This window comes from Anneissia japonica, unplaced genomic scaffold (assembly GCF_011630105.1).
Source record: "Anneissia japonica isolate Jap-2015-1 unplaced genomic scaffold, ASM1163010v1 scaffold288091_len1417266_cov198, whole genome shotgun sequence".
NCBI lineage: Eukaryota > Metazoa > Echinodermata > Crinoidea > Comatulida > Comatulidae > Anneissia > Anneissia japonica.
Genome location: NW_022684833.1, coordinates 862,245 through 875,275, shown reverse-complemented (window position 1 = coordinate 875,275; position 13,031 = coordinate 862,245). Strand labels below are relative to the sequence as shown.

The 13,031-nt window shown below is 33.8% G+C and overlaps 1 protein-coding gene across 2 annotated transcripts in view; it reads right to left on the bottom strand.

Moving 5' to 3' along the window:
* Positions 1–6: 6 nt before the first annotated feature.
* LOC117107786 (guanylate-binding protein 1-like) overlaps positions 7–13,031 on the bottom strand; it is a 49,242-nt gene continuing 36,217 nt past the window's right edge. The window contains exons 17-19 of one of the 2 annotated variants that reach the window (XM_033249563.1): positions 9,379–9,492; positions 9,076–9,159; positions 7–1,136 (exon numbers count right to left, since the gene is read on the bottom strand). In XM_033249563.1, the coding sequence (XP_033105454.1) occupies positions 921–1,136; positions 9,076–9,159; positions 9,379–9,492 (414 nt within the window). In that variant the 3' untranslated portion in view covers positions 7–920. Of the gene's footprint in view, positions 1,137–9,075; positions 9,160–9,378; positions 9,493–13,031 lie in introns of those variants that run through there. The other variant, XR_004445287.1, reaches the window with a different exon arrangement.

The window sequence follows — 13,031 nt, the reverse complement described above, 5'->3', positions numbered from 1 at the left end:
GTCTGTAAAAAAAAAAAAAAAAAAAAAAAAATACAACAAATTGTTATAATTGTGTAATGTTGTTATTATTATTAGGAAAGTTGATATGTGAAACAGACAACCTTGCCCTGGAGAAATCAAGGCATTAAATCAGTATATTAATAATATGAACACTTCCTAATGAATTAACGTATATAAAAAAATATGATAATTGCAATTTGATATTTGAAATTTAAAAGTGATAGCACAAATTTTAATATTTATTCTATGTGTAAATACTAAATGTTTTGTTTTTTTCTGTGTGCAATTTTGTTAGGTAAATTTCTGTATTGATTTTCCCTACCATACTTAAATGTTTCCTGTAAATGCTTGAAATGCAGACTTGTTCTGCCTTTTGTAACATGTTTTATACCTGCATAAAATAAAATACAATATAAATGAAATATTTTGCAAAAATAAATAATTTAGTTTTTCAAATAATACCACATGGATGTATCACATATAAGAACAAATCACTGTCAGGAACTACAAGTGATTCACTATTCAAAAACCAATGAAAAAAACATTCCCAAAATGATATCGGATCATTCATGTGAACAATGTTATGAGGAAAGAGCATAGCATTTCTCTTTGACAAACAGAATTAGAATACAATGTTGAATGTACGTGAATGTAGGGATTAAAACCATATTAATTCTTAAACAAATTGCACTAATTTTTATCATCACCATTACTTATTATTAAGGATTATTATCTGTATCATCAGCTGGAAAAAGTAGGCATATATTTGTATATAATATTATATAATAAAGAATTTCAAAAGTATAAGTTTATGAAACAAAACATGTACAACGTAAATATAAACAAAAGATAGTGCATCAAATTAACACTATATTATATATTATATTATATTATAAGTTGTTTTACGAATTTCATACTAGTCAAGCAAACAAATATGGGGCGTATAAAAAATCCAGGCACCACCTTATCCACTGCATAAAGCCCACCACCATCGAGTAAAGGCCTTGTCGTTCCCGTATTAGCTTCTGAATTTCTGCATCGTTCTTGATAAATCGTTCAATAATATTGATTTTCAGATACAAAGGCCAATTTGCAGCTTTGCCTTCGTCTAGATTCAATAAACAAATCTCTTTAATCTGAAGAGAAAATACAATACAAAATATAGATAACAATACAATATAATATGTTGATTATATCAAGGTAGATGTAAATTAATGAGATGCAGGGCTATCTATGATCAGCCAAAATGTCTTTTTTTTGCCTACCACCTGATGATGAGCTTGGCTTGCTGTACATACTGATGTCATATTGATAAAAACACACGCAAGACACTAATCATCAAATATCCGAAGGATGCAGAATATAATATTTGAGGCTAGAGTCGAAAATGCATTTTAAATGCGCTGAAAATTGTATTTTTTTTATTAATCTTTAAAAAAATTAATAGATACACTTTACTATTATTTTAAGGCGATCTATGATTGGCCATCTTGGCAGCTGATTACATCAGACCCTGATTCAGGGCTAAATGAATCAGTCAAGACAAATGTTCCCCTCATCATCTACTTAATTACAAATTTACATGTTTGCAGTATATAAATTGACTATAATAAGTAAATTTCTGTCAGAAATTGTGGCTGATAAAAACACAGCTGTTACAATATGAGACGACATTCCAGAGGGAAATATGATTAATGATGACAGTGACAACTAACATTAGGCCTACAGTACATATTATGTTGTATATTAAATATCTGATAAATTTAGAAGTAGTTAGATATGTCTGCATTTATTCGGCCCTAGACCTCATGATGAGGTTGGCGTACGGTATATACTGATGTCATATTGATAAAAACATACATTCAACACAAGAGATCAAATATCAGAAGGATGCAGAATGTTAAAATTTTTACGGCTGAAATGCCTGAAAATAGTGTTATTTAATCAATTTTTGTTTCTTGAAAAAGATGAATAGATACACCTTATGACTATTAGTTTAAGGCGAAATCTATCTAAGATAATTTCCATGAACTGCAACACACAATATAGAAAGCTTGCCCCCCCCCCACAATACACATTTTCCATAATTCATTCAGAGCCAACATTCATCCACATGACTGTTGAAAATATAAGCATCCTTAGAATGGATGTGATCTAAGTTTACTTGGAATCCATGTCAAATCCTGAGAGATTATTCCATGCAGAATATAATCAGGAGGCTGGCTTTCCAGATACTAACAGGCTTAGGAAAAGTGATAAACTCCATCAGGAGTGTGCAGTAAAGTGAATTTTATTATAGAAAAAGAGGTATCCAAACTAGAAATTTAATGGTAATATACTTTAAAGCACATATTGCAATATTGTGCTGAGAAACCATAGTGCAAGTGCACAAAAAAAGGAAGAATATAAAACAAAAAGAAAAGGAATAAAGTTCAAAATTAATATAAAGAGAAAGATGGGATTTGATAGAAGACTTGAAAACAGTCAAAGATGGAGAGTCACGCACAGTCTCAGGTACAGTAGTTGGTTCCAAAGTAACTGTCCATAGTTATGAAGAATGGCAGATGTAGATACGGATATAAAATTTTAATCCAGGTGGGGATCCAGATCCCACGCTGCCTATTGTAGGTGTGTCTATGGAAAGGATCCACTTAGCCAGGAGCAGATCCTGAGCTTCAATCTGACAAAAAAAAATTGATAATGATGTGTCTTTCTGAAGTACCAGCAGACTATTAAATGATTTACTCTTACACTTCCAAGCTGAATGAGTAATTTACAAGCACAGGTAGCATTGGATGGCTTTTGACAAAGCAGGTGTAACCATAAACATTCATGCTATCATTTCAATTGCTTTCAAAAAATATTTTTTGAAGAAAATGACAATGAAATAAGATTGAATTCAAAGGATACGAAGATATGGCTTCTGAAATGTATTCATGATGTTGGGCTAGTGTAAGCAAAAAATATTTACTTCTCCAACGATACAGAAAAACTGAAACAATGTCAAACCAAATGTACATAATATATAAAGGCATTTGATAGTGCATTGTGCTGTGAAACAATTGAACAGTGTATGTTTGAGTGAAACAATGTAGTTTTTGCATGACTTGTTTTGTGGGAAGGTATTTTTTTATGTCGTCAACTATCTTCTCCCACGAATAAATATATAGTAATTTGTCGGAATACAAGATTTAATTTTAAATTAATTATTCATAAAATACTTTTACCTGCATCGTCTTTCTCAAATCCATGTTCAAAGATTTTACTTGCACCATATTCATCCGAGTAGTAGTACAACACCAGGCGCTGCCGTAACTTTCTACTTTTTCATTACTTTATCTCAACCTGACCTTCGCCAAGACCAATGGTGCAAATGTTTATATCCACACCTTTGATCATAGACGTATGAAGGGCCACAGTTGAGCACATCTAGCTACAAATATTTTATCAAAATAATATTCTTCGCCAAACTGTTTATCTGGCTAATCTTTTACTTTACTTTAACAAAAACATTTATATTAATAATGTACTACATGTACTTTTTAAATGTTTTATTGTTTTCTTTCATTGTACATACTGAATTTAGATATATAGCTTTAACTTATGTTCTATATTTATGTATATTTAAAGAGTTTTCATGTATTGATTTTAAACTTGGAGAACCACTCGACAGTGATTTGTTTCGCTTTTTGGTTATCCCACCGGCTTTTTAACAATTGCGATTCTTACTGTCTATTTGTCTGTATTTTTCGTGTCCTTATTGTATGTTTTTCTAATGAAAAAATAAATGAAATGAAATATAACAAATTCATGATTGTAAGTAACTTTTACCTGTACTTGCATAATCACTTTATTACTCTGAATTGAAAAATGTAGAGTTAATTACGTTTTATGGATTATATGTACATTTTAAATGTACTGTAATGTAATTTACAAATCGTTTACACCAAAACACTACTCATCTTGCAACATTGCATGTGTTCACCATTCTCACCATTTGCAACGATCATTAGCTATGCATTGTATGAACATCTGGTGTCTTCCTTACATCATTAAAGCTTTGTATGTTGTCATGCAGGGTCAACATAGGCCCATTCAAGCTGTATCCTACTCAAAGCTGCTTCATTCACTCTTTAAATGTCAATGTAAAAGATTAAACCATAGGGAAGATTAATGCATCAATAATTGGCAAGTAACTTGAATCTTAGTAACTTAAGCGAAATTTATTAATTTTCAATATATTGTTTGGAACAAGTATAATAAAAATGTGGCTAACTTTAGAGACATTCAGCCACTGGTAGGTTGTAGGTAAAGCCTGGTTTTCCGTAAATTACCTATTTGCAATTGCTTGAATGTGATACTTATAATAAGCGTCGTCTTTTTGTTAATATCAGTAATACTTTACCGTAGGCTGGTAAAGGCCTATCTTGCGACGGTAGGCAATGTGATAGTGTTATGCGATTGTTTTGCTCTTCAATATATATTTAAAAATGGTCTTTGTTATTTTTTTTGTATTTTCTACTTTTTAGGCATAAACAATTTTTTGGTAAAAAAAAAATTTAAAAAAAAACTTTTCTTATTGACCTACCCATTTTTTTGGATTTTTCCAAAATGTGGCCAACACATGAATTTTTTTTTATTGGCCTTATTGACTGTTTCAGATTCAGTTGACTGTCTGATATTGATTTCTGCTGTACAATGTATCTTAAACTAACTCTCTTTTACATGATATCTGAACAAAGAAATCTTCTACTGCATCTTGAATAAAAGTCATAACTATTGAAGGATAATCATGTAATTTTTTACATAGCATTTATCTCAATTCTGCAGAACGTTGTTGAAGGCTTTAAAAAATGTCAAGGCCCTAATAATCATGGAAAAAACAGAACAAATTTAAAACGGACACACAGTAATTTCTCCTGCCAAAAATACGAGAGCTGGTTAATACTTAATAGTGGGGGGGGGGGTATAAGAGACAGGGATAAGGGTATGACTAGCTAACTGAAAAGGGAATTACTGAGGGGAGGGGAATAGTGTCAATAGTCAAATAGGAGGGCGAGAACATGTCACTGGTGAGAATACTGCTAGTACCATATCACAAGGGAGAGCATTAAATGTGCTGGGTGTTACTGATGATTTGTTATATTATTTTTACATATTTTTTTTTCATATAGTAATGTAATTTCCATGTTTTTGGGCAATTAAAAGCAATATGAGCATAAGGTTATTAAGGATAGGTCATAAGGGTAACTGAGGTTGTTATTGACGACTGAAGTATCATTGGGGGGGGGGTGGAAGTGTTATTCAGGAATAGTGAGCATGTGCAAGTGAGGGGAAGGGAAATTGTCATGGAATGGCTAAGGGGAAATGCCAATCACGGAATACATATCGCCTATTGTGATTTCACACAATATGAGTGACATTTTTAATGGAAAAACAATATAAGAAAATGGAGATGTGGAAAGAATTTCATCTGAATCAGAGGAAATTCATGAATGATTTATAAGCATATAACTTTTATGGGCTTACTAGGAAGTAACTCATTATAATATGTTGGAAAACAACTTAATTCCAACTGTTGGGGTTTCAGACAATAGACAATGGCTGGAACAAATGAAATAAATTTTAAAAATAAGACCTCTTGAAATTGTTGAATACGCTTTCAAAGAGACTTTCTACGAAATTCAAGATCATAGTTCATTTTTAACCTGTTTTTATACATTGATGCGTATGGAAAAATGTTGAAATGCGGATCTCTCCATTTTAACTGAATGTGATGCATAGATCTCTTTTTGCAAAGTTTCAAACACCTCTAATTGTGCCTCATATTCATCCTTTTATGAACATGGTAAAATTTAAACATCCTGATCTGTAAAACCACTAATTTAGCAGATGGTAGCAGAAAGCTACCATTTACATATTCTATTTGCTGACTATCTAAATGTACCGTTAGTAGGAATAAGGCCAAATAACCAAATATCCTTGTTTCCTGTCCCCTCCCTCACAATTTTTTAGGCCTGCATCAATTTTTTTTGTTTTTTGTTATTTTCAAAATTTTAGGGTTTTTTTACATCGAAAATGCAAAAATTCAATTGCTGACACATTTTTATAGTTTACAAATGCATTTTTAAACCCAAAGAACATGATAAAAGCAAGAAAAGCAATGACAAAACTATTGACAAATTGTTTACAACACATTTTGCTATTCTTTGGCATATTTTGACGAACTGTGAAAAATATCAAATATCAAATAATAAGTGTCTCCCTCACCAACTTTTTGAAAAACCCAGGACAGGAAACAAGGATTTTTTGTTACTAGTCCTAACTTATCAAATCATCTCCAAGCCACTTTAAACAGTTAACTTTTTTTGTTATATGACAAAGTATTGACTCATGTAATTGTATAGTCTCCAGAGGGTTCCAAAGTATGCATACACAATTTCCTTACATTTCTCCCCATAAATTCAACCATTTACGACTCCCATTAATTCTTCATTACAGACAATAACAAATTTTACATTCAGTATATTCTTGTATGTCTTAAAGCCAGGCTTCAGAGGAAAATCAATTTTGATATGTTCCTGATTTAATTTGAATTCTTATGATCTGTCCACAATTGCCAAGATGTAGCCCTGTCACTACGCCCCCTTTTCCCCATTTTAAAAATATTTATTTAAACATCTGTATCTCATTAACCGTTCCCGAGTTTTTCATCACAAACAATGCCTTCTTGTGTCGAAGAAAAATCATTTGTGCAAGATATCAAAAACAACTTGTTTTACTCTAGACCCTGGCTTTTTAAAATCTGAACATTTCTATTTAATAGGGGTGCATACGCACCCATCGCAACCCCTACCCACCCACACCCTGGATTGCAAGATATACAGTATCTCCACTCTTACCGGTACATTTACTGAATGAGAGAATTTTGTAAACAGTAACTGACAGACAGCTGGGGAAATAAATGTCAATGTTTAGCTAATCTATCTCAACAAATTTGCACGATAATTTATAATTATGTCGGAGCAGATACAGTACTAAAAGATTCGGCTCCAAGGAACTTTGAGTGAATCTGGCCAGGAACTCTTTATCAAGTGATGAAAGTGCAATTTGGTAGCTAGACAAAATGTTTAAAATAATTATAGACAGGCTTGTATCCACGCAAATGTGGACAGGCCGTAAGAATTCAAATTCAATCAGGAAGGAACACCAATTTATAAAGTTATACCATTTGTATAGATCAAGAGCTTTAGTAATTAAATAAATAAGCCCCTTAAAAAACACACTAGACCTTCCTGTGACTTTGTCCTTAGGCCAGTTGTCAGTCTTTTAACCCCACCGATGCCCCAGGCAGCTCTCACCTTAGCTCGTTTTATGCATGCGACATTCTTTTTGCACCAGGTAGGCCAACACAATACAGACCTGGATGGATAGATTTCAAACCCAAAATGCACTGATTACTGTTGCAAATGGCTTTACCAACCGAGCTACTGTGATTGGTCACTACAAATAAACTTCTTCCTATAGACTAGATGATATGATAATAACGTAGCTCAAAATTCTATAGTGCCAATTTTAAACTAAATCAAAGGCAGAAGAGCGTTATTACCCCTGGTTAGTCACTACATGGGCAAACCAGCACAAAGTACAAACTTCTCTGCACCCTAAGTAGTAGACCTTTAATTAGTCATGAGGTAGTACACATTACGCAAAGCAAATACATTCAGTGCCACAAAATCTTGGGTCTCTAGAGAGGGTGTACGGTAAGAATGGCCCCGGAAAAAATGGCCCCGGACCCATTGAGAAGTGAATAAGAGACAGGTCATGAGGTAGTACACATTACACAAAGCAAATACATTCAGTGCCACAAAATCTTGGGTCTCTAGAGAGATGCAAACATAAGTAATGAATGTAATGTAGTTAGGTAGCGCAATACACCTAAGTCTCAAAGGGCTTGAAACATGGACCAAATAATAATAATAATAATAGCTAGCACAGTAACTTCCGTCCCTTGTAAGGATCCCTTTGTGGCGTGACCTAGTTAATCGGTGCCAGCTAATCTTGTCTGTCTACCACAGTAATTGGAATACTGTAGTACACTGATGTAACTGCATAATTCACTTGAAAGTTGTACTGGGTTCTTTATAGTGGACATGAGCTGACTGTGTACACTGGGCCTACGCAGTGGCGTACCCAGCAGTGGTGCCAGGAAATTGCCAACAAGAGGTCCGCCATTGCCGACGGAGTGGGCCGAACTAAGGGACCGACGAAGCCTCGGTCGACGGCCTGGAATAACAAATCCCTGGTAGGGTTCAAGGGGAGCTTACTAGGTTCCAAATGTGCTTGTAAACCACAATTATAACATCATTTGGACAGGCAAATTATTATTTTTTTAAAGGAGGGGTCTAGGCCTGTCCGACGGAGGGGAAAATGCTCACCTGCTGTCCGCTAGCGCCACCACAGGGCATATCTAGGGGTACAAGGAACGCCCCCCCCCCAATTAATACCTGTCTATTATACACATCTAGATGTGTATAAGAGACAGACATAAATCACGCACATGTAATTAAAAATCACCTATAATTACCTTAATTAGTGACCTCCTAAATGACCTTTGCGCTCCCCATCAGCCCCCACCCCAATTCCAAGACTCTTAGACACACCACTGGGCCTACAGTATATACTTCTTATCCAAGGCAAGTCTACCGCTCAAACCAGCACCGGTAAATTATTGTGGCTGCAGTTTGCGGAGTCCCTTGGCCCTAAGACTTGCCTTGTATAGCAGCTTTTACGAGGACACAAGTTATGTGCACATAACCTGTGTCCTTGTAAAATTTATGTTCACATAACTTGTGTCCTTGTAAAAGTTATGTGCACAGCAAGAGATTTGAAATCCTGACCTCAAGGTTGAGAGCCGAATCATCAACCATTATGCCAACTGCTACAGTATTAAGCAAACATGTTATCCAATAGCAACATATCAACTTCATTATTTCAATCTGTTTAATCAGTTTTATTAAACATGGAAAATGTTTAAGCTACAGATAACAATTATAAAGACAGAAAATAACTTACATAAAGTGTTATGCTAAATACTGTGTCATACCGGTCAGCTGACAACAGCGCTATTCTCTTGGCCATATCGAGGGGGACACCAACCTAGAAGGAAAAAATTTCACTGGTGTAACATACCTATAATTACAAGAAATTTGCATGTAAAATATACATTTACAAAAACCAAAATCAAATTTAAAATCTCAAAATGGAACTCACTTTAAGACATAAAATGATTACTGAATATACAGGAAGATGGATTTAGATTTATCCTTTAAAATCAATTTCAGTTCCTAATTCTATTTATTAATTATCTAATGTTACCTCATGTTGGTAAGCAGCCATATTTTCTTGTCGCCTTGTACCACATACATGGTGTAAGGATTTTGTTAATAGAACTATGCCCTCTTGGAAAGCAGGTAAATCTCTGAAGTCATCCTAGAATAAGAATGTTTATGCTTATACAAAATGACGTATGCTTTTTAATTATCCAAAAAATGCCTAAATTTAATACCAAATATAGATGAACATGTTCTATGAATTATAAATAAAAAACATATTATAATATATTTAATAATTAATAACAAAATGAAAAATAATAAATATATATACTATGATTTAAAAAAATGTAATGTAATAAATAATATTAACCAATCAGCAGTAGTGATAATAACTATATTATAATATAGTTATAATAAATGATATAATAATATATTTTAATTTATAATTTTAATAAAAATCAATACAAAACATGATAATGAAATTAATTTTCCTACAATAATTTACAGACGAGGATCAAGGAGTTTAAAAAAGGGGGGTTCAAAATGTTTCCAAAAACCCCAAAATGAGTTGGGGGGTCCAAGTCCTTCTCCGGGAAAATTTTGATTCCTAGATGGCCGGAAATGAGCTTTCTCGCCTTCTGACTGTGTCTTTCAATGACTGATCTTTAATTTCTTCAAAATTCAAGGTTTTCCCCTTCTTTAACACGTTGGCTGCCAGCGACGAGTATACTCGCCCACAGGGTGTTGCTGAGGGCGCAAGGAACGAGTATACTCGTCAAAAACGGGGGAAAATTCTAGCATTTATAACTTCTTTATTATACAATGTAGGACCACAGACTCAACGGCTGGTAGTTCGGGGAAGATACACCTAGACGATAACGTACAAATGACATATGTATGTTTGTTGTGTTATGTTGCCGGTAGTACACTCGAGCGGTACAAGTGGGGGCGCCTTTTGAACATATACCAACCCATGCAAAAAGAGGACGAGATAACTCGCACATGGCATAGTCAGTAAAAAGTTCTATCACAGTGCCATCGACGAGTATACTCGCCCCCTAATATTTTCCCGCCAATTTATTAGAACCATCATTTTGATGATATATGACTAGATAAAATTTCAAAAAAGTATGTTTGTACATGCCCGAAAATAACATTTGAGGTGTTGTGGACTATCATTTTTTTCTTTTTCTTTCTTTTTTTCCCCTTTTTTTAACCTCCCAAAAAGGGGGGGGGGGGGGGCCTCTAAATCCTCCCCTGCAGTATGCCTTTGTAAGCCAAGACCCAGTAGTATTTTGTTACTTCACAGTTGGGGGTTTTCGTCCGAACACCCTGAACCCCCTCTGGATCCGTCACTGCTTTAAATTGCAATACTGTATTAATACTGAGGATTAGTAATAAACAAGGATCACTTATAAATAAACATATGTTATTACAATAAAGAGCACTGTAATTTTGTGTTTATATAAACAATACATCAGTAATAATGAAACTGATAACAAATTAACCATAGATACTATTAACAATGATGGTAAGATAGTATAATACATACTCCAAGTACCTAAATGCATGCCATCATGCTGGGATTCAATATTTCAACATTAATTATGTCATCATCAGGAATGATGACATAATTAATGTCGAAATATTGAATCCCGACACGATGGTGTGCATTTCGATACATGGAGTATGTATTATACTATCTTATCTGAGATTAATCGGTGGACCTTTCGGTTTTTGGAAAATGATGGTAAAGTGATCGTGATAATGCTAAAATGAAAATGGCAAAGTTAGTGACAGCAACTGATACTGGTTCCTAATTGTATATAAAGTACTATTTGAAAAAGCTCCACCCCTTGGATATTGTTGCTGTTCTGATTGGTTACCTATTAATTTTAACTGACGCCCTGGAAAGGTCCATTAAGTCTGGTTTCCATAAAATTGCTACCCTGATGCTTAAGTGCATTTAAATACAATAATTATACTGCACAGCTGTGTCGGAACAATTAGCATCATCTACAGCTGCCGACAATAGCGTGTAGTCATTACATGTAAACCAGGCTTCATATAAGGTACAATTAAGCAATATTAAGTGACTGGAATTGGTGGAAAGATAGGATGACAGCAAGTGGTCATCAACTAAACTACCATTGTAGCAAAATCTGAAAGTTGAAAATGGGAATATTTAATTATTGTACCAGACTTTGTTATACAATAAGTTATAGATGTCTTGGACTGATTGTTGTAAAGATACCATTTATTCCGTGGCAATAAGAATGCCCTCAATCATTCCATTGAGATATTTTAACTTTCATGCATAAATTAAAAATCAAGAAAACCCTCAAATATTAAAATAATAAACTTTTAAAATTACAATAATCACATCCATTAGCTAAAAAAAGTCAGTTTTTGATGATTGAAAGGGGAAAAAATTAGAAGACTCCTTAGATTTTGCCCGCATGGATTTGGAATTGCATGTATTCGATGTGAAATACACTTAAGACTTTTCCAGTGGGGTCGTTCTGGTAGTAAAATTATGTAGTACACAGCAAGACAATCACTTACATTTTTCCCCCCAAGTGTGTAATTGCATTCTTTGACATACACACTGGCCATATAGTAGAGAGGGCATAAATGTCTAAAATCAATGGTGTGTTATAGAAATTTTCATTTACATCAACCATGGAGGTATAAATTGCCAAGATTCAACCCTCTAGCTGATACCCAAGAGGAGCAACAGCAAAACATGTAAATGGGGACTAAAGTTAAATAAATATCTCCACGGTGGCTCTAATGACAGATAAAACAAAAATTAACCAAACAAAAAAGGTACTTCAGTTCAGAGCTAACTAAAGGTTATGTTAGTCAAGAAAGGTGTTACCTGTGGTTTTATTTATAGTATTATTTATGTGTCAGATGGTTAATTGACAAAGAAGTATTTTTCTGAGTTCACAGTTCATATTAAAAGCCAATAATTCAAATAAAATGTATGAATTTAAGTAGTGGAATTTATTGTTCAAGTTGGCAAGGTCAATCAATTCAGACAAGGCTTGGTTTGACCATGGTTGGTCATATTTGTGTCTTTTGTAATTGATGAACTTTTCCTACACAATTGAAATGATTGAATTTGGTTTGATTCACTGACTTATGTGTTTTTTTTTTAAATAACCTTTCCACTTTACTTTTTCAGAACCTTTCCAAGGCCAGGTTAATCTACTTGCACACGTACTGCCTGTACTTTCCCAGGTTTTCCTTTGACTTGAGAGTAACTATCACAAAACATTAGTCTAGGGCAGTTTGAGATGTCACATATCATTACACGATTGTATAAGCTTTCACACCTACTCGCTCAGTTGCTCAATAATCAACTTTTCTTAAGATATACTGTCAATGGTAAAATATAATGGTAAAATCAACCGTCAAAATAACTTAGTAATTACTTATTTGAAAGATCAAAAGCTATCAACCAGGGACGTAGCCAGGATTTTGAAAGGGGGGAGCTGTTATGCGAATTACGTATTCCCCGGCGGGGTCAAGGGGGCGAATCCCCATATTTCTTTTTTCGCATTTAGCACAATTTTCTTCACTTTTTATTGTTATTAATATTAATATCAATTATTACTCTCGTCAACATCATCATTGTTATTATTATTATTACTATTAGTAGTAGTATTATTAAACAAACTATACACATCT